Source organism: Amblyomma mixtum, chromosome 3 (assembly GCF_055824585.1).
Source record: "Amblyomma mixtum isolate Tamu chromosome 3, ASM5582458v1, whole genome shotgun sequence".
Taxonomy (NCBI): Eukaryota; Metazoa; Arthropoda; class Arachnida; order Ixodida; family Ixodidae; genus Amblyomma; species Amblyomma mixtum.
This window is the reverse complement of record NC_143014.1, coordinates 172,898,900-172,920,516: the sequence shown is the minus strand read 5'-3', so window position 1 is coordinate 172,920,516 and position 21,617 is coordinate 172,898,900. Positions and strand designations below refer to the sequence as shown.

At 44.9% G+C, this 21,617-nt stretch overlaps 1 protein-coding gene across 3 annotated transcripts in view; it reads left to right on the top strand.

Moving 5' to 3' along the window:
* The window catches only part of LOC149352732 (uncharacterized), a 147,240-nt gene that overhangs the window by 119,213 nt on the left and 6,410 nt on the right, over positions 1-21,617 (top strand). For all 3 annotated transcript variants that reach the window (XM_089581945.1, XM_089581944.1, XM_089581946.1), the window contains 5 exons: positions 9,419-9,769; positions 15,509-15,544; positions 16,456-16,620; positions 19,443-19,646; positions 20,344-20,463. In XM_089581945.1, coding sequence (XP_089438071.1) covers positions 9,419-9,769; positions 15,509-15,544; positions 16,456-16,620; positions 19,443-19,646; positions 20,344-20,463 — 876 coding nt within the window. The remainder of the gene's footprint in view (positions 1-9,418; positions 9,770-15,508; positions 15,545-16,455; positions 16,621-19,442; positions 19,647-20,343; positions 20,464-21,617) is intronic.

The window sequence follows — 21,617 nt, the reverse complement described above, 5'->3', positions numbered from 1 at the left end:
GGCCTCTATAGCTTTGAAACCGAGCACGTCGCTTTAGGCGGGCGGATGCACCCTCGGTGCCGCGACATTCGCGCATGCGTGCGTGCGTGCGTGTGTGTGTGCGAGCGTGCGCGTGCATGCGTGTTCAATAATCAGATTACGTTTTATTTAGCGAACATTTTAACTATTTAAACGCTGTTGGTTAGGTAAAAGAAAAAGTCACCAAACTCTTTTATTACTGATCGCTTTTCTACAGCTGGACACAGGGTGTGCGAGACTGACGTCAACTTAGCGGACTCCGTTATTAGTTACTGCCATGCCTGGTGCGCTCAAGTGCGCACCACTTCTCCTGCTGATATTTTTCGCCCAGCTGCTTCGTAGCTGCAGGAATAACCACTGAGATATAACGGAATACCTTCAGGAAGGTGGCACTGCCTTGGACGCTCTGAAGCGGGTACTTTTGCGTCGTGAGCACAGATCTAGACGGCATCGCCACGGGATATTTACTTCGGCGCAGAAGCACTTATACAAAGAAAATGCTGCATGCTTCTGGCCGCGTAAGCCGAAGAGGCTTGCCGTCCAGGAAAAGTGCAAGCCGCTGAAAAATTTTCCTTCCTCTTTTGCCTACTACCACGTTACGTCACTGTGTGCATGTTGGTCCGTGCAGATAGGGTGCAGTGGGCAGCCATAGCGGTTTCCAGTAGACCAGGCAAGGGAGGAGGGGGCTGTGGTTGGCACATGCCTGGTCCAAGAGGAAGGCGGAAACTGCCCTATTATTATAGTGTCAACCCCATTTACAGAGAGAGCCTTCAGCCCTTGCGTCGGGATGGAGCGCAACAAGAGTGACTACAACACAGAAGAAGACGGGACAGTGCCTATCCCTTCTCTTTCTATCTTCTGCTCTGCTGTTCGCGCAGAGCTACATTTTTGTTCCCAACCATGACCATACTAAACCAAGACATATAAACCAAAAAGCCTAGCAAACATTTCTCTTAAAGGAGTATAGACACCTAATTTTGGTGGCATGCTTTCTTCTCTGCAATGATGCGGAAGACACTACTGTGCATGAATCGCCATGTGATATTCGCCTACGACCACTAAATAATTTATAATCGATTTTCTTTCTGCCGCCGCGGTGGCTCAGTGGTTATGGTGCTCGGCTGCTGACCCGAAAGACGCGTGTTCGATCCCGACTGCGGCGGTTGAATTTCTTTGGAGGAGAAATTCCAGAGGCCCGTGTGCTGTGCGATGTCAGTGCACGTTAAAGAACCCCAGGTGGTCGAAATTTCCGGAGCCCTCCACTACGGCGTCTCTCATAGCCTTAGTCGTTTTGGGGCGTTAAACCCCATAAAACCAAACCTAACCAAACCGAATTTCTTTCTCATGCTGTTTTGGTTTCAACAACCGAATGATGGCTGTGACGTCAAAGTGTGGTTATATGTCACGTGAGGCATGGAAAAACTGCGATATAATCACTGCTTCATTGTTATAATTCACTACAGTGCTGAAGCCAGCCTTCCTCAAGAGCCAGAATGACAACGAATATAGAAGCAGCGATTATACTGCAGTTTTTTCATGCCTCACGTGACGTAAACCGCACTTTGACGTCACAGTCATCGTTCGGCTGTTGAGACCGAAACAGCACGGAGAAAAATCGATTATAAATTATTTAGCGGTCTTAAGAGAATACCACGCGGTAACACATGTATAATAATTGCCTTACGCATCATTACGCATCATTACAAGAAAAGACGCATCCGAAAGTTACGCATCTATACTCCTTTAAAGAACATCGCACCAGCTTTAGACATTCCAAATAAGGAATTGCAGTGGGCGGATTAGGAGGTCATGACTGCCTTCACAAATTGTTCGAGCGAAGTGCATCCTGTAAAGGGGTAAAAAGTAAGACCAGGGCCCGTATTCTACCGGGTGTTTCAGCGAACACTTTCAAAAATTCCTGATAATATTGGGTTCAATGTAGCCAAAAATAGGCGTAGGATCACACTCTCTGCCTCGGCGGACACAATATGCTGCAAAACCCCTCTAATTATCCAAGTAATTAACAAATACCACCAATTAACTTTTTAATTATCGTAGCTGGGTGGTTAGGTCCAAATGGTAGTTTGATGCCGTGGAGAAGATGATGTCATATCAGTTTTCGAAGCGAAGATAAACACAATTTCTAGAGCCCTGCAGCGCGAAGAAATCCGACGGTTTTTGCCGCACGCGACCGAAACTGAGCGCACGAGGAGCGCCGGAAGTATGGCGTAAGCGAAGCGTCCGCTGTAACCTACCGTAATGAATGCAGCGCCCAATTCGAAACGCGCGAGTGCTAACTTTCCTCGCTAGAGAACCTCGGCGCTCAGCTTAGACCGCGGCGGGCGTTATCGACTGCTTCGTCGCTCGGAGTAAGAAAAATTAGTTATCTTCTGCTACGCGGCGGTCGCTTTCGGGAACACTGATAAGCACACCTGGCGCTCTGCCTGTCTGGTTAACTCCGGTAAGAGTATTTTAATCTTTTTTATTTTTATTTTTCACTAGCTTCGTGAAAGGGATAAATGTACTCTTCTCTGACAATGTGCAGATTACTGTTTAACGTTAAAGAGTGCCGGTATATCGACATCCGTTGTATTAGTTCTGTCAAGAGTCTATTTCTTTTACGCGGTATCGGCTTGACTGCTGCAATAAATGAGAATGATTTCGTAGATGAAAAGATTCTAACTGAAAACATTGCAATTTGAGCACTAAGGTGCTCCGTACCGGCTGACTCAATACGGTTGCCGTGTGCTGGATCAAATACGTCCCGTGCTATAGAAGTGCTAGTACTTAATTAGGAAACTTTTTTTTTTTTCAGTTTCCTTTTATAAGCGTGTTTCCTGTGATTAAACTTTAGTTGAGAGTCAGCGCTTGTTCCTGTGTATTCTTCGTCTCGTCCCCGTTTGTTCGCGCTGTTTTTTTGCATTATGTAAAACCTTGTCCGGAGACGTTTAGCACTTTATAGTTGTATAACAAACAGGAATTAATTAAATTTTTACCTCTTATGGATTTAGTTGGTTGCAGCCCCACTTGGACACTCCAGGGATGAAAAGAAGCCGTTTTCACACCACGTGTTCAAAATGCTTGCCGTCCATTGCGATGCACAGTAGAATGCGGTCTTTGATGGAATTCACAGCAGATATGAGCATCTCTCGGGGAATCTTTTCAATTGATATCTTGATACGCTCCTTCAGGTCTTCGAGTTTCGCTGGCTCCGTATTGAAAACTTCGTTTTAACGTATCTCCAGAGGAAGGTATCCAATGGTGACAAGTCGGGCGATATTGGAGGCCACGCTGTTGCCTCCCCCCCCCCCCCCCCCCCCCCCCCCCCCCCCCCCGCCCAATCTATTGTTTGGGAAAGGTGCTCTCCAGGAATTGCACCGCAGAACGAAAAAAAAAGTGGCGGGGCTCCGTCATGCTGAAACCACATTTTCTTTCCAAGCCGGCCAATGGTAGCTCTGGGACAAATTCAGAGACGGCGCCTTTTTAGGTTTTAGGACGCAGTCTGTGTACTTTTTCCCAGTGAGGTTTCCGTCGACGAAGTAAGGACCGACAGTACGGCCGTCATAAATGCCACACCAAACATTTACTGACCATCTTGCTTCGTGCTTGTGCTGACGTAGCCAATGTGGGTTCTTGCCGCACCAATAATGCGCATTGTGCATGTTGACATAGGAGTCCGTGCAAAATTGGGCCTCGTCTGTCCAAAGCACTTTGTGCAGGAATTCCGGGTCTTCATCACATTTAGTTAGGCACCAGTTGCAAAAATTGAGCCGTTTCTAAAAGTCGTTCGGTGTCAGTTCCTGGGGAAGACACACATGATAGGGGTGGTAGCTTATCTTGATAGTGACCTCCAAACTGATGCCGGGATGGCTCCGTACGCGTTGGTGATTTCCCTGACACTTGCTTCTGGCCTGACAGAAAGGTACGCGAGGACATCATTCGCAAAATCGTCGGTAGCGCTCCCTGGTCTCTTCCTTTTCTGAACATGAACTGATCCGCTAGACTTAAATCGATTAAATATCTTGGGACGAGTCGGCACACGACGACCAGGATGTTGGGCAGCATACAGTCTGGATGCCAGCTCCGCCTCCATTTCCGCGCTCACAATGTCCACCTTCTCGGCAGTGTAGTATTGGGGTTGCGCTGGCGCGGCCATTCCCACAATTAATACGATGCGGCGTGACGTTTTAATCCTAGGCGGCCCTTCCACACATCCAAGTGATTTGAAACATTGGCACTGCAATGGCCTTGTCACGCGCGCATCTCCAAGACAAGCACCTGAAATACGAACGGCTGCGCTCTATTCGGAAACTGAAGCTAACACAACCGCAAGAACAACTGCCCGATAGCACACAGCCACTGCCGCGCAAGCTCTCCTTGTCACGCTGACAAAGCTTTTCTTTTTAGGACGTGGTTCCTGATTCGCAGCGATGATAAGAAAACAGATTATCAACTTAATGAGTACATGAATTGATGATGACGCACAAAAACGAGCCCGTCGGGCAGCCATACCAGAAGTGGCGCGCGCGCGCACGCGCGAATTCACGGGAAGCCACGGGTATATGCGAGTGACCGTTGACAGACGACCAGACGGACTCGAAATGGCCATTTTAAAATTGACAGCTTATAGAATACGGCCCCAGTAGTCCTTTCGCGCTCCGCGGTCTCGACGCCCTCGTCCGCGTCTTTTGCCAGAAATTCCTTCGTTCGTTTACGTTCGCTACTTTCACAGCGTTCCCACGCGCTACGTAAAAACGTTTTTAGCATACAGGACGCCAGCTGCGCATGCGCAGTGGCCCTGCCTGGCCCTACTCATGCCACTGCGCGTGCGCAAGAGGCATCCGGCTAATACGTCTCCGGTAAAACTCTATTTTCACTGGCCGATGATTTTGGCTGACGGTGACGTGCTTCCCCCGGAGTCACGGAGATAGCGTGTCCGGAGTGTACCCGCCGCCGTGGCTCAGTGGTTAAGGTACTCGTCGACCAAGCCGGAGTACCCGGGTTCGAACCCGACCGCGGCGGCTGCGTTTCGATGGAGGCGGAACGCAAAAGTGCGATGTCAGTGCACGTTAAGGATCCCCAGGTGGTCGAAATTATTCCGGAGGCCTCCACTACGGCACCTCTATTTCACTCCCAGCTTCCTCCCTTTCCTTACGGCGCGGTTCAGTTGTCCACCGAGATATGTGAGACAGATAATGCGCCATTTCCTTTCCTCGGAAACCAATTTTATCCTCCGGAGTGCTTCCTCGGTAGTCTACGCCCGTGCTCTTCTCTGCGCCGTTCGTTTTCTTCTTTTTTTTTCTGCGCAAAGCGGCAAGTGTTTTAAAAATTAAATAAAATCGGTTTTTCAGGAAAGGAAATGGCGCGCTATCTGTCTCGCATAATTTGGTGGACGCCTGAACCGCGCCGTAAGGGAAGGGAGGAAGGTGGGAGTGAAAGAAAGAGGTGTCGTAGTGGAGGTCTCCAGAATAATTTCGACCACCTGGGGATTTTTAACGTGCACTGACATCGTACAGCACATGGGCGCCTTTTGCGTTTCGCCTACATCGAAACGCGGCCGCCGCGTTCGATTGTGAGGGCCGGGCCCTTCAGGCACGATCCAAGCAATATCTCTCTTGTATATAGTATAAATAAATGTTTTACACCACCACCACCACCGCCGCGTTCGGGTTCGAACCCGAGTACTCCGTTAACCACTGAGCCACCGCGGCGGGTAAAGTGTTTTACGCCTGCTTGTGTTTCCGTACGACCCCAGTTTTCAGTCGGTCTTTTGTTGCTTATCTTTGTTTCTTTGCGCGTAATACTTACAGCTTTACTGCACAATCCTTGACTAACAAAGTACCGCTTCAAACCCGCTGCAGACGCGTTACCGTGCGGCTCTTGTGGTTTATGGGGGTTTCAAATCCCAAAGCGACTCAGGCTGTGCGGCACGCCGTAGTGAAGGGCTCCGGAAATTTCGACCACCTGGGGTTCTTTAAAGGGCGACTGTCTAGGGTTTGGATTTTCGAAAAAACAAGCCCGCTGCATAAATGAGGCATCGAAGATAACCTCTGCAAAATACTAGAGTCATGCGCGCCCTGAAAAGCTGTAAAAATTCAAATAAAAGCCCGCTCGTTCTTTCCTTCCATAAGCAAACGTCCTCGTCCTCTACTCTGGCTCCCGAACCTTTGGTTTGACGTCATACGGAAAACTTTCGCTAAAGGCATTCCATTGGTGGGTCGTTCTGGCTGACGGGCGAAGGGTGGGCGTAGCCGGGGTGTCGCGTCGTCTGGTCGCTGCGCGCACGCTTTCCGCAGCGCCTTCCGTTCTGGCACATGCCTACAAACCCGCATGAAGGAAAAAAAAAAAAAAAACTGAGGGAGCGTCCGGCGACAGCCTTGAACCCTAGTCATAAAAAGTAAAAAATAGTAAAACGGAGAGAGTCGGTTCCGCCCGCCGTGATCAGGCCACGAGACAGCCCTCTGCGTGCGCGCTCCCTCCCCAGTTTTTTTTTTTCCTAGCTCCCCAAAACAAGGTTTTAGTTACTTGTGCCAGTTCATGTATGCTTCAGCGTGTTCTTTGCGCATGCCGTGTCGTGTGCAGTAGAGCCTTTCCCTCGCTCGCCCACTCGACCGCTCCGCACGCACGATGCTTATAGTTCGTGCATAATGTCTACACCTTGGCTCCGTTGAATGACAGGAGCTTAGGAGCAGATAAAAGACGCAAACACACAGAACACATACACACACTCGGAGAAAAGCAAGCGGGCGGTTGCCGGGTCCGCGCTTCGTCATGTGTTTCGAACAAAACCGACTCCCGCTCCTCCGCGGTCGTAAAACGATGGGAGGCCTCACAAAAAAAAAAAAAAAAAAATTACCCTAATTAAAAGGAGGCTCACTAACTGGGGCTGACAAACAGATGTATGAAAGGATGCGCACGCTAACAAGTTTAGGTGGTCGAGCCGATCGCCCCTCTCGATCGTTCAGTGTGCGGAGAAAATGCAACGACGCTGTTTCGTCGTTGGATGTGCATGCACGCAGCGACTGGAGTCGAACCACGATCCGGCACAGATTGCCAGGAGATTATGAGTTGAGTCGTGTCTGGCTTCAACGCATCGGCCTTCCTGACACAACGATAAAGAATGTGGTGGTTTGCGGAGGACACTCCGGACGACTACGTCCACGACCCTAGGTCTCCTCGCGGTGTTTCGCCACGTTTTTTTCTTTGCCCCGGGGCAAAGAAAAAAACGTGGCGAAACACCGCGAGGAGACCCAGAGAGCAAAATGGAGAGGGATTTGGGAGACCCCGCCCTCCTCCTCAAATAGACCGGGTAGCAAAAACCAAGAAAAGAATTTTTTTCAAGGCGGGGGGGGGGGGGGGGGGGGGGGGGGGGTATGACGTAGGCATGTGACGCACTCCACCAGACACCACGCCTCCAGCTAACATCGGAGGAGGATCTGAAAAAATTAGCGCAACACACAAACACAATCACTAGAAAGAAAGACAGGACAATGCTTTCTTTCTAGTGATTGTGTGTTGCGCTAATTTTTTAAGAAACTATGCACCAACTCGCCCAGCAACAAGTTTTACTTGAGTATCAGAGGAGGAAGGGCGATTTTCCCTTGCGGAGCCTACTTGACAAGGCGCGAGAGAGAAAAATCTCGAGGAGGGAACGGAAGGAGAGGAGCATATGGCGAAGTAGCTTGATTGCGATGGCTGTAACTATGCTATTAAAGAGCCTTTTCAAAAAATATATGCAGCCGCACCTTCTGGGGACGACGCCTCGCTACCAGAGAGGTACAAAATACTTTCGACCAGAGGGTTGTCAGTTGCCCTTTAACATGCACTGATGTCGCACAGTACACGGTCCTCTAGAATTTCGCCTCTAATGAAATTCGACCACTGCGGCCGGGATCGAACTCTCGTCTTTTGGGTCAGCAGTCAAGTGCCATAACCACTGAGCCACCGCTCTGCTGTTGCGGTAATCACATTTTAGCAAAGTGTGATGCGCAATGCTCACCGTATAGAGACCCACCGCCCAAAAGGCGGCAGATGTATAGACGCGCACATAGCACGACCAGTATATTCGCGCCTTTCTCTCTCCTCTCGTCACTTTTTGCACGCTCAAAGGTCGGCGCTCCACCGCCGACGCGTGCGGTAATTCCCCGAGGGGCGGAGCTCCCTGATCCGCCAGAGCGACGCTGCTGTGTACTTTTGGCTGTGTCTGGCCGCAGCTGAAACCCGCCGCAGCCATGCTGTATTGTATCATGCCTCAAAGAATCTAACTAATAGCAATCTCTGAACAGAATTATGCAGGAACGTGCGATGGAGGAGAGCTCGAGCATTAAAAAGTGGCTGGCAGGACTCGGCAACTTTCGTGCACGATTGTGGGTTCTCTGCTGCATGTAGAAGTGTAATACTTGGCTCAGGTGTTCATGACGAAAGAATGCAGTGATTGAGTGAGTTTATGTACTCTCCTCAGAATGATTATCAGAGCCCCTTTAATTTTCACACGTTTTGTGAATTGTGTAAAGCTTTCGAAAAAATGTTCCCGCGATTAATTTGGACAAAATGTCCAATTAAAAAAAAAAAGCCTTTCAAGAAATTATCAGGAAGATTGTGATATTCCCGAATGCGAAATCTGAGCGCAGCTCTGTAGGTGTCTCAGGCTCTGTAGACTCATCGCATTGCTTTGCTGGGTCGTCGGCATGTCTGGCAATGATATTAGTTCGATAGTAGTATTAGTTGAAGACAACAATGTGCAGTGCACAGCACGAGAGTGTGTTGCAGTTTAACACAAGGTGTGATAGGCTGTGGCATAGCCTAGTGCTCTCGCGCAGTGGCCTGTGAAGCATAGATCAGTTCGTTGCGCCGCGTGTTCAAATCTCAATTGCGGTAAAGTTTGTTTATTTATTTTTGATTTGGCCCGGTTACACCAACTGCAGTGAAGTGGCTCAACCCACGAACAGCCGCTTAAGAGCTACGCTCTAAAAGAGCACCCTGTTGGTATCTTCATTATGTGTTTGATACAAATAGCGACGTTTATTTCGCAATCATACGGCATTTTTTCTGCACAATGTTTGTGCCCTTTGAGTTCAATATATACTAAACCACGTGAATGGGCTATGTCATGTTTTCTTTGCATTACGTCCACTACAGTTTGTCCTTTCTTCTGTGCTTATTATATAAATGCAGCATACCACCTGGAAACTCTCCCCTGGAAGAGGGGAGGACAAAATGGCCTGTAACTTCTGCTTAACGACATTAGGTGCCCGCGAAATATTCCTTAACTACGACTTAATTTAGCCGCATTCGTGAAAAATTTAATGTAGCAAAAAATAAGTTGTTGCATTCTTGTTGGCATAGTGCCCCCCGCACGGGACGTTTGCCAAAGTGAATCATTCCACCTTCTTTGGTGCAGAAAACAAGTACAAGCATGAGGGCCAAGTGGACTACCAGCACAAGGGCGGTGCATCGGGCTTCGTGGAGTCGCCACACTTTCCAGTCGGCTACCCGAGCGACTACAGCTCCGAGCACACGATGCAAAACCTGGACGAGCGCGGTTTCGTCCAGCTGGTCTTCACCGACTTCCAGCTGTCGCCATGGTCCTATGTTGAAGTCCTGGACAACGGCTCACGTGTGGACGTTTATAATGGCAACACCTTCCGGCCGCCCATCGTGGCCTCCGCGGGGCCCACCCTAGTGGTCCGCTTCCGCGCCAATGACGAGTACCCAGACCTGGGCTTCCGCGCGAAGTACACGTTCGTAAACTGTGAGTGTGAACTGCTGCTTCTTGCATGGGGGCACCAAAAAGGCTGGCACATTTTTGGCTGCCTGATCTGTGATGTCAGTTTCCGAACTGGGAGACGTAAAGCGTCGGTAACGTGTCTAGTGACGAAATTTTCATAATGATTTTACTATTATAGTAATTTTCTTCATGTGCATAATTAATTAAAGCACACGAAAGCGCTGGAAAGAGATCGCAGCCACTAAAGCAACGGCAAGCGTCAGCAAGCACGGCTATAAGGCGTCCATGCAACTGGCCTCTGATGGCATGTTCACACTAGGGCATCCGACGGAATATGCTGACGAACTCCTTCCCATGCCTCTTTTCCAAAAATATCCTTCACCCCATGCAATACCCCTCCCGCCGGCCGTCATGCGGCGCCAAACCCCTATACCTGTCTCTGTATGGGAGTGTCCAAACCCCCAAATCACTCGTCCATCCACACCCTTCTGGAAAGCTGCACTGTCGAGAATCAGCCTGCAAGATTAGCAACAGATGACTAAACAGACGTGTGGCATAGTGGCGGCTAGTGGAATCCTTATCATTCAAATAAGGTTCCCTCCTCCTCGTGTCGGATAGCTCTACGGGCGAGGACACTGTTATTTTTCATTATTGTCCCAGCATATATAGTATTTGTCGGCTAGACCGTTACACCTCGTGGTACAGGCTGGGAGAAGTTATTTTTCTTTCCTTTATGTATCCCAACATACTTTTTGTTCTCTTATTGGTGGAAAAATTGGTAAGAGGTGGTTGGGTCGGCCCGTCTTCTCTCACAACCCCACGCTCACGACGCAACACAAGTCCAGCTTATCAGTACTGTTATCAACACACTGATGGGAATGGTCTATGTCTAATCTTCAGATGCATAGCAAGACCAGCTTTCAAAGTTTGCCCTGCGCTGCCATAGAAAACCAACGGGGTGCGTTTTGGACCATAAATAGCAGAAAACAACAAGCATCTCGAGGAAGGCTCTGTGGATATATTGATTGTTATGGAGAAACAGTTTCATTTAGAAACAGCTTCCCATTGAAAACATGCGCTTGTCCTGAATTTCTGAGTATGACTTTGGCAGCGGCGAATTTCGCTCATTCACTGAACACCGAATGCTTAAGTGTGAACATATGCTTTTGGAAGCCAAATAAAAATCTGAGACCTCACGTCACGCTACACGGGATGTTATGGTAGCCAGTCAGTGGAGGAAAAATAAAAAAGAAACTATCATGCAGCCAGAATGACTCTGAAGCAGGTCGCAGAGAGCAAAGACGTGTACTATCTTGCTTGATACTGATCTAATTGTTTAAAGATTAACGATTCAATTTTTTAACCGCTGGATGTAACGAAAGTTCAATTAGGAACCCCAGGGAATCCAAAGAAGCCACAGGTGAAGCACTCTCTGAAAACAAGTTCATTTGGAACGTTCATTTTTTGTCTCTCTCCACTCCCCCACCCCCCTCTTTTTTTGGTTTCTTTCTTTTGAAGGAAGTGCCCAAGAATCTAGAGGAGCATAAGATCACGGCCGCTCGCACGCACTGTTAGTAACTGCATGCGGCTTCAATTTTATCTGCTTATTCACCACATTATTGAACATTCACTGAAAATCGCCGAAGAAACCTCCCAATAGTCTGTAGTGCGGAGAAAGTTAACGCCGTTTGTAACCCAGAACCTCACTGACGTGATACGGACGCTTTGCCAATAAGCAATCGCTGCATTGCGCTGTGCAGACGACCTGATATAAGCAGAAACTCATTCCTAATTGCCGTCCATCAGTCATCACGAACTGTAATATGGTGCTCGCTTTCAGTGCTTTCCTCTGGGATATATGCTTGACCAGAGAGCTGGCCGTGCCAAATGCCTGCATATGCAACCAACTCCAATTATGTAAAAAAAATATGGACGGAGCAGGCGTTGCATGGCAGCAACCACGCACACGCATAGCTGCGTTGTCGTGTTGAGCTGAAAAAACGTTAATTTGCGAAAATAGGGCTGGGCCGATTCTGGTTCTGCTTTAAGTAGCCGATGTGCTTCTGTAAGCGTACAGGTTCAGACAAAAGCAAGTGGCGCATGCTATTGGCTTCTAATATTTTTCACACATTGCCTAATTGAAATGGGTGCACGAGGAGCATTTCCGAAGTCAATGCAAAGAATCGTTGGTTTATTGGTTTATTGGGGTTTAACGTCCCAAAGCAACTCGGGCTATGAGCAGTGCCGTAGTGAAGGGCTCCGAAAATTTCGACCACCTGGGGTTCTTTAACGTGCACTGACATCGCACAGCACACGGGCCTCTAGAATTTCGCCATCATCGAAACAATGCAAAGAATCATTGCCAGCCGTGGTATGTGTATTCTGGTAGTGGATGTTAGTGCGCTTTCTCATAGACAAAACAATGTCTATTTTCAAAAGGGAACGCGTGATTACTCTTGGAAAGGAGTAGCGTGCTCCATTTGCTTATGTCCGCACCTGTATGTTCTTTGGTGAAGTATACTTTCACTGTGCTCAAGTACAGCGCCATTTACACAGTTTGCCCTCCGGCGGATCGCGGTCATGGCTCAAGGCAGAAAATTTTTCATCGGCCCGGTTCTGCGATGCGAACACATAGAGTTTTGCACTGATTAAACTGCTACAAAAGCTAATGTTACAATTCAGTAAAGTTTCAAAACAACAGTTACATCAACTGTGGTTTCAGTTGCTCTGCAGCTTACAGACTTTTTGCACATCTACAGCAGTTTTAAATTTGATGGAGAATTTGACTATTTTATGAGATACCAGCACGAAGTAAAAAAATACTACTGCTTGCTGTGAGAAACGATGTAGATACTGTTTAAATTTTGTTTGTGCATCATGGCCAAGCTAGAATGACCAAGGGCCAACCAACTGTTTATATCAGAGTGAATGCTGCCCGAAACCCGTCCATTACAGTACGAACATCACTGGTATAGACCCTATTCGTGAGACGTTAACAGCATGGTGTGCCTATGAAGGCAACCATGGCTTGCAACAACATGGCGGTCGCATTGCATCACGGCCACTTAAACAGGGTCCGGAGAATCTGGTAATGACCCCAGCCCCAAGGCAGAAAGGGCAAACTTTGTCTGCGCCCTCCAGTTCATGTCTTCTAGTAAACAGGGTAGTGCACGTGGTTAAACTTGATCTCCTACTCACGCCTATTAGGGAGGCGGGGTGTGATGCATTCATACTGGGTGTGATTCATACTGGGGGGGTGTGATGCCCCCTCCCCACCTCCCTCTGTGCAGCGCCTTTTGGGTCGCAAGCAGCCTTAAAGTCTCTTCGATCTGGCTGCACTAGTTCCGTCAAGTTCCATGGCGGTGCCTTAAGCGTGCAGCATCAGTTAAAGTGCAGCTTGACACTGGCTGCTTCCAAAAAAAAATAGTCGAGTGCAGGCCTAGTCGTCTGCTAGCCTTGGCGTCGCCACAAAATTGCAGCCAGCTGTGTGCTGTCGACATCAACAGCCACCAAAATCTCGAACCTCATGAATTTTCAAGCAGCAAATCACAATAATTGTTGCCATGAACCAGTCCCAGGAAATTGTCATTTTACATGGAGAAAAAGCGTCATTGCATGTATATGCACAGATGATATACGAATATGGCTGAAATGCCGCTCATGGGGCTCGATATGACTGCTTAGGTTTACAATTCTGACGTCATGAAGTTACCCACCTCCTCCTTTCAAGAATGAACAGACATCATTTGATTTAAACTACGGTCAAATCTTTTCCGACCTACACATAGGGGCCACCATATTGCTGCACTACAGGTGCACTTCAAATTCCAATAGTGTAAGCCAGCCAAGAACTCGTGCTGCACTGGGCTGGCATTTTTGCAAAAAAAAGACTGGAGTGCAGCAGGCGCGCGTCGCACTGGCAAAATGAAGGCGAAAGGTACTAATATAAAGGGTTTTTCACCTAATCCTTTCCACAATTTTTAAAAATAGGTTTTTTGAGTTAGAAGAGCACTTTTTTTCAGCATAGCATTGTCAGAATACTGCTAAGATGTGGCAACTGGCAAGTTGGTTAACCAATACTGAATAATTGACTATTTAACTATTACTGTCAGGCTCCTTAATTATTGAGAGGCGTGTAGCCCACTTTAAGGAATATCTATATCAGTTTTTAGAATTTAGAAAACATGGTTACCCTCTGCAGTGTTGACTATCAAATTTTGGCTACATTGTGCTGAAACACGTGGTTTCGAGAAGCTTGCAGACAAAGCAACCTCTCCAGTGCATGTAACTCATCGAAATAGCCAAAATTTGTTGGGTCACAACGCTAAGGGTAACCATGTTTTCCAAATTATAAAAACTGATGTGGATATTATTTACGGTGGGCTACACGCCTCTAATTAATTAAGGAGCCTAGCAATAATGGGTTAAAAGTTAACTATACTGCTAGTTAGCTCTTTTTAGCTGTATTCTGATGTATTACACCGGTGACAGTGCTATGCCAAAAAAAGTGCTCCTCTTACTCAAAAAGCCTATTTTTAATATTGTGGAAAGTCTTAGGTGAAACACCCGGTATTTTGATTACAAAACTGATTTCAAGTATTACCTCCACTTGGAATTTTAAGATTTAATGGTGCAATATCTTTCTAGCCAAACATAATCTATTCACTTGTGAACACAGCTGTGTGGAGGATATTGAGACCAGCACCCAATTCCTTGCCAGAAAAAATTATAAATATTTGTTTGCTTTTGCCAGTCTAGCTTGCAGCAACTGGAAAGCTTAAACTTAATTGTATATTGCGGCTTGTGTAAACCAAAAAGGCAGTTCAGTATCTTAAATATATTGTGCAAACATAAATACAGAAAAATATACTGCTACAATTAATTTCTTATGTGAGAAACCTGAATTCTGATGGCCAATTGGTGCTTGCTTGAGATCATAAGTATGCTCAGAGGGGTGGCAAGTGGCACAGATTGGACCCCCCCCACTGAGAGATATGCATGCACCTATGCTTTGAGATACCAAGTGTTACACCTAAGATGTCCTGCAATTTTTAAAAATAGGCTTTTTGAGTAAAAAGTGCACTTTTCTCAGCATAGCATTGTCAGTGGTGTAGCACATCAGAATACTGTTAAGACATGCTATTAGGCTGGCTAACTAATAATGAATAGTTTACTTTTTAACTATTGCTGTTAGTCTCCATATTTATTGAGAGATGTGTAGCCCACTGTAAGTAATATCCATATCAGCTTTTTGCTGCTGCGGCCCAATAAATTTTGGCTATTTTGATGAGTTACATGCACTGGAAGGGTTGCTTTGCCTGCAAGCTTTTAGAAAGTGCATGCATTTTGGAATGCTCTGGGAAAAATCTGTTGGGCTATGGTGCCGAGGGCAACCGTGGTTTCTAAATTCTAGAAATTGATATGGATATTATACTTACTGTGGGCTACACACCTCTCAGCAAATAAGGAGGCTAACAGTAATCGCTAAAAAGTTAACTATTCAATATTAGTTAACCAGCCTACTAGCTAGCATGTCTTAGCTGTATTCTGATGCGCTACACCGCTGACAATGCTATGCCACAAAAAGCGCTCTTCTAACTCAAAAAGCCCATTTTTAAAAATTGCAGAACTTCTTAGATAACTGTTTCTGCGCTTGTTCCCCTTCCTGCCTGCCCCTAGAACTCGGTTATCATGCTGTGTCGCCTCAGGAAAGTATGCAGTGCAGTACTTGACTACTGTGCATCTCTTTATCTTTCCTTACAGATCCTGAAAAGTACTGGTTCAATAAACCATCTACAGGTAATTGTGCATCTTAATTTATTCTTAGATACCCTGGCCAACAGCGAATAACACATTTCTGCCCAGTTCATAAATGAGTGCTGCAAAAAAAAAAAAAAAGGCGAAAAAAGAGGTGCCTTGTATATGAGCGTTTTGGAACCCAAACATGGCTGGCCTCTGCCAACTAATGCAGAGCTGAAAGTGCTCAGTACAGCCCACTGACTTTGAAAATCACAGTGTGGCATTGCAACTTTGTAAAGTGAGCGAAGTGTTAATAATAACAATACAAAGCAATAAAGAGCTATGTCACTAGAGCAAAGTTGTCACTTGAAGCAGTAACCAAATTTTAATTATGCCCTTGCAGCATAAGCTTGAGATATAACATGCTGCTAAATACTAAGCAGCATTAAATCAAAAGAAGCAAAATATGTTTACAACTTCTGTACAAAAGACATTTAATCAAAAAGTAATTGACCTAGGTTACTTTGTAACCTTACTGACAACAGTGTGGAGCACATTACAAGTTCAAAAGTATCACAGTTATGGCTTGTAATGAATATGATATCAGATGCAACAATGCTGTCTACTTGTGTGCTGAGTTGTGTAAGCTGTCACATGAGGTTGCAAATTAGTCTCTCTCTATGGGTGAAAACTGCAGACCATTAACTCAACATCAAGTGGAGGGAGGTATAATGCAGAACTGATTTCACTAAGTATAGTAAAGGAAACTCGCCAGAAAAATTCCTTTATCACTTTTACAACAAAGACAAAATTAGCTGACAGGCACCAAAATGCATGATTGAACTCATTTTGTCTTTTGTTTTTAAGTTCCTGCCTCAAATTCTTTGCTTTTCCTGTTTTGAAGTGGCTTCTTAACTTGCTAAAGATGATGTTGCATTGCTGTAGCAAAAAGATGCTTTCACTTGTTTCAGACTGTGGTGGCGTGGTGGAAGACCTTGGTGGTGCAATTACGATGATGAACATGGCAAACCCTGGTTACACACGCAACTTTGACTGCATCTGGCTTCTCCGTCCTGGTACCAGTTATACTTATGAGACGCATATTTCTGTGCGAGTGGCCCAGTTTGAAGAAATGGGTAAGGCAACATTCACTGAACTCATTTAAAACTAAAACATCCTAGAGTTGGCCTCTGCAGAAAAATGGGCTTTGTAAAACAGAAAAACTAGATTCACTAGGTTCATCGTAACATTATGCTTGTTCTCTCCTATATTGATGATTCGTGCAAGGTAATTTTGGTCTAGAATAATAGCTGCTGAAAAAAGGCATCACTTCAGTGAGCAACTGTTTTTGTAATGTTATTTTAACTTCCATTTTCACTTTAGACCAGTCAAAAGCCTCATGCAGTTTGCATACTTGTGGAAAGCTTAAGGGGGGATGTGGCAATTAAAACTGTTTTCATTATTTATCAATAAAATGTAACCACATTTGGCACAAATATATAACTTCTTTATATACGTGTGTGCGTGCGTGCGTGCATGCGTGCGTGCGTGCGCGCGCGCGCGCGCGCGTGTGTGTGTGTGTGTGTGTGTGTGTGTGTGTGTGTGTGTGTGTGTGTGTGTGTGTGTGTGTGTGTGTGTGTGAAAACAGTTTTAATTGTACAACTACTTATACAGATTCCAATATGGTGTTTTATTTTAAGCTAGCTGTATAGTTGCTGCGTAATTACAATTGACACCCTCACAATTATAAAGTCAGCCTCAAGGCATTAAATAATTAAGAAAAGAGTGCTCTAGTCTTTTATGTCAGCATGTTCATAAATCCCGTTCTGTGCAACAAAGCCATTACTTCTGTTTTAGATGCCAAATATCCATCAAAATAAAAGCTGAATGCCAGTATGCATATTAATGTGAAAACTCATCTTGCAAAAATAACTTTCAAAATGTATTGCACATTATACAGAGAAAATTGAGAGCTTTACTGCACCCCTGAATGCCTCAAAACTCATGCACAATGAACAGAATCATTCTACTAGATTCGTCATGAAATGCCGAAGGGATTAGTGATAGCAATCACAGAAAAAATTAAAGCTGAGGAAATCAACTCTAAAGTTTATTTTCTTTTCTTTTGCTCTTCGTCAGAGAAATGGCGCATTGTGACCAACGGAAGCTCTTATCTCTCCTCTTCAAAGTGATACATAGTGAAAGAACTGCAGATTGGGCTAGTTGGTGTAGATTCATAGTGATGGTTCAACAGCGCCAACACACACAGACCAAGAAGGAGACAAGACAACACACAGCGCTGAACTTACAACTGATTTTTTATTAGGAAGAAGCATGTCATAATATACACACACGATAACAACACACATGAAAAACAACGCACATGCGCAATGTCAACAATCTCATAGTACTAAAAAAGGTAAAAACCGCTTTAAAAGCACGTGTGTATCCACAGAACCACTATCCACTGTGTAGCATTTTCATTTCCCTTGCAGATAATGTTACAGATGGCGCACACACGCACCCTTTATCTTTCCTGTTAATGTGAAAGGCTTCAGCAATTTCTCTAGTGCGCTGATCACAATGACAAAACAACACATCAGTATCACCAAAAAACGGCGTGCATTTGCATGTGAAACAATGCTTTGCTAGGTTTGTTTCCTTTTTCTTTAAAGAATTAGCGTGCTCCATGAGCCGCACGTTAATACAGTGGCCAGTCTGACCGATGTAGGTTAGGCCGCAGGACAAGGGGATCTGATAAACTATGCCAGTTTTACAGGGAAGATATCTTGTCACATGATTGATGTTGCAAGCATCTCTTCTGCGCCCCTCATGCCTTCTTTGAACCGCCGCTCCCACTCTTTCTAGCTTGTTAGGAGCAGAAAACAGAACTTCTACCCCATGCTTGCTACCCACTTTCTTAATCCGGTGCGACAGCGCGTGGATATATGGCATAACCACTATCTTTCTTCTTCCTTCTTCCGATGCCTTCTGCTGCCCAGACATAGTGATACCAAGATGACAGCACTCTGTCGTCAGAAAGCCATGGAATTCGCGATTCACTGGGACCATCAGAAGCATGATTCGCGTACAATTTTTCGATGACCACATATAAAGAAAAAATTTTTTCCTAAGTTTCTAGTGCATATTCGCTGTAATTTCTGCTATGAGACAGATGCATGCCCAAGGATCACGAAAAAAAAATTTAAAAATTGCAAATTATGACCAAATTGGCCACTATTTGCTGCATCTCCCCTTAACAAAAAATCTTGTAGAATTTTTTTTATGCAATTTGTAAATTAAAACCAGTCAGCATGCTTACAATTGTACATCTTAATAATTAATGGGAGCAAGGAATGGTAATTACAAAATTGGATATTTATTTAAGCGCTCTAGAGTTATAGCAGGTAATAACAGCAAATTAAACTATTGCATTATTTGTAAAATATTAAAATATTGTGAAATAAAAAGCAGGTGCATCGTCACTAGTAAAGAAACTGCATAAAAAAGCATCGACGAGACAAAGTATGGGACAGGCACCCATGCAGTGTCCCATCCAGGTCTTTTTTAATGACCAACTTGCCCATCTTCAGATGCATCATATTTTTTGGCCATTGTGATGTTTTTGCAAACCAGGGTGCAAAGCTGTGCTCTAGCTCTGCATACCAAAACATGTGGAGGTGCCAACAATACACATCCTAAGTGGATGACTTTTTCATGTAAAATGGTATAGGAAACTTCAAATAGTGCTCGGTTATAGATCGCTTTGTTCTTCCTGATACAGTGCAATAGATGCCAGACTTCAGCGATGTAAGTAGAGCAGGCTTGAATATTAGCAAAGGTCTCAAACTCAAAATAAGCATAGCTCTCCAAAGGCTTGAACACTTCAATGTTTTTTTTTCTTCGTTTCTCTGGGACTCTTGCATCACTTGCCTGACACAACTATTTTTAATTGCAGGTCCAGAGTCAAGCCTGGAGATTCGACAGGGCCTCACATCTGTGTCTTTCTTGCTTGAGTCCCTGGCAGGACACCAAAGCCACAAGACACCACAGGGCCAAGAGTACATTATATCAGCTAATGTTGGCTTCTATATACGGCTCCAGGGCAGCTTCAGCAACAAGTCACGTTTGGCCATTGTTTACTCAATATTTAGTTATGAAAGTAAGTACCTCCTGTAATGCAGTTGCATGGAAAAATATTTCGTCAATAAATCTAATGTGTGGGTGGCTCATTCCTATGCAGAAATGGGCACAATGTAACAGTCACTGTTAGAAAGTAAGACACTGCATGCATCCTGAAAAGGAGATGGGTTATCTTGCATGATGCAGTTTTATTTTCTGTAGGCTTTTTCTTGATAAATTTGTCGTAAAAGTTTTTAGCAATCTGGTTTTATTCTTGGGACATAAAAATCAGATAACTTGGTTTCACTTCTGTCTCAATCATGACTTTTATCATGAATATTGTAAAATATGAACGAAGCAGATTTTTTTGACTCTTTAATGATTGCAGAGTACTGTATTCTAGTGCAACCCCTGTATTTACACATATTTACCACCTCTCACGTCATTTTATACTGAATGTGCATTGCTGAAGCTTTGCATGAGTCAGTTGTAGCCAAAAATATATGTAAATTTTGTAGCACTCAACCACAGTCCTAAAATATCAAAGGTACACTAAACGATAGCTGCCATATTAGGAGCTCTAGTTTTGCACAAAATCAATTCCTCTAAAAGTACAACCAACAGCCACCTTTCCAGTGACTCTGAAGTTTAAGGAAATTAACTAGCATTATTGTAATGCATGCGTAACAAAATTTGTGCAACTAATCCAACGGTCTTTTTCTTTCTTTTTTTTTCAGCATTACAGTGCCAATCTTCAGGAGATTTTGAGTGCGGAAATGGAAGGTGCATTAAGTCTATCCTCCACTGTGATGGATTCAACCACTGCGGTGACGGGTCAGACGAGTCTGCTTGCTTTGGTATGCACATTCAAGTATATGTGTACTAAATAGAGCTAGTCGGTGCAATATTTATGATGCTGGCAGCCTAGGGAACAGGATGCAAGAAAGACAAGATAGAAATATGAGCTCTAATCTGCAATGTTTAGCATGTTCATAAAGCTTGTACAAAGCATAGCTGTAGTGCTATATGTATATCCTAGCAGGATGGTATTTTATTGAAAAAAGCTCCTTGCAAGCCTCAAGACGCATCTCAAATCAACTTTCCAATCACAGCTGCTTAAGCCAGTCACCCAAGCCGACATTTTTGTCCACAACGCTAGGTGATCAAGCTGTCCAAAATCGGCAGTGTCCAAAAGTAATAGTTTAAGAATATATAATGGACATGATAAAACTGAACAAAAATATGGATGCAGGACACAGCGCAAGAGCGAATGGAACACAAGAACAAGGAGGATGACAGAACAGAGCGCTGAACTAACAACTTTTATTTTGAAAGAGGTGAACCCATATTCAAGAAGGGCATATCAGGCCACATGACCAAGGCTAAAAGACTGCAGGGAACCAGCAACAACAAAAAAAGAAGGCAAAAACGCAGCTGTAACAAAAACTCGTGATGGAAGCGAAACAATAGTCATGACCACAAGCCAACTGAAACCTTAACAGGGTGAAGCTCTGAAAAGGGATAAAGCTGCAGCTCAGGTATAGCTCCAAACTAACTACCACTCCCACACAGCAACAAACTTGGAAAACTTTTTCTTCAAAGAACAACCAAGAATGAATTGGTGCCAAGAGAACAAACACCCAAAGTGAATCAAAGGATCAATTTGAAGGTTGAACAATGGTACAATCTAAACTTTTTATGGTGAGAAAGATAAAACAAAAACATGGCTAAAAATTAAAAATGCTAAAAACCGCAATGAAATGATGGGTAACAATATGAAGACTGAAAATGATAAAAGCACAACAAAGAACATGACAAAAAAAAAGGTAAAACAGCGATGATCGACTAAAAAGCACGAAAAAAAACTAGGAGCAAGAAAAGGAGCAAGGAGCTTTGGGTGTTTTTTTTTGGGGGGGGGGGGGGGGGTTGTTGGTTCCCTGCAGTCCTTTTGCCTTGGTAATGTGGACTTATATGCCCCTCTTAAATACGGGTTTGCCTCTTTTCGAAATAA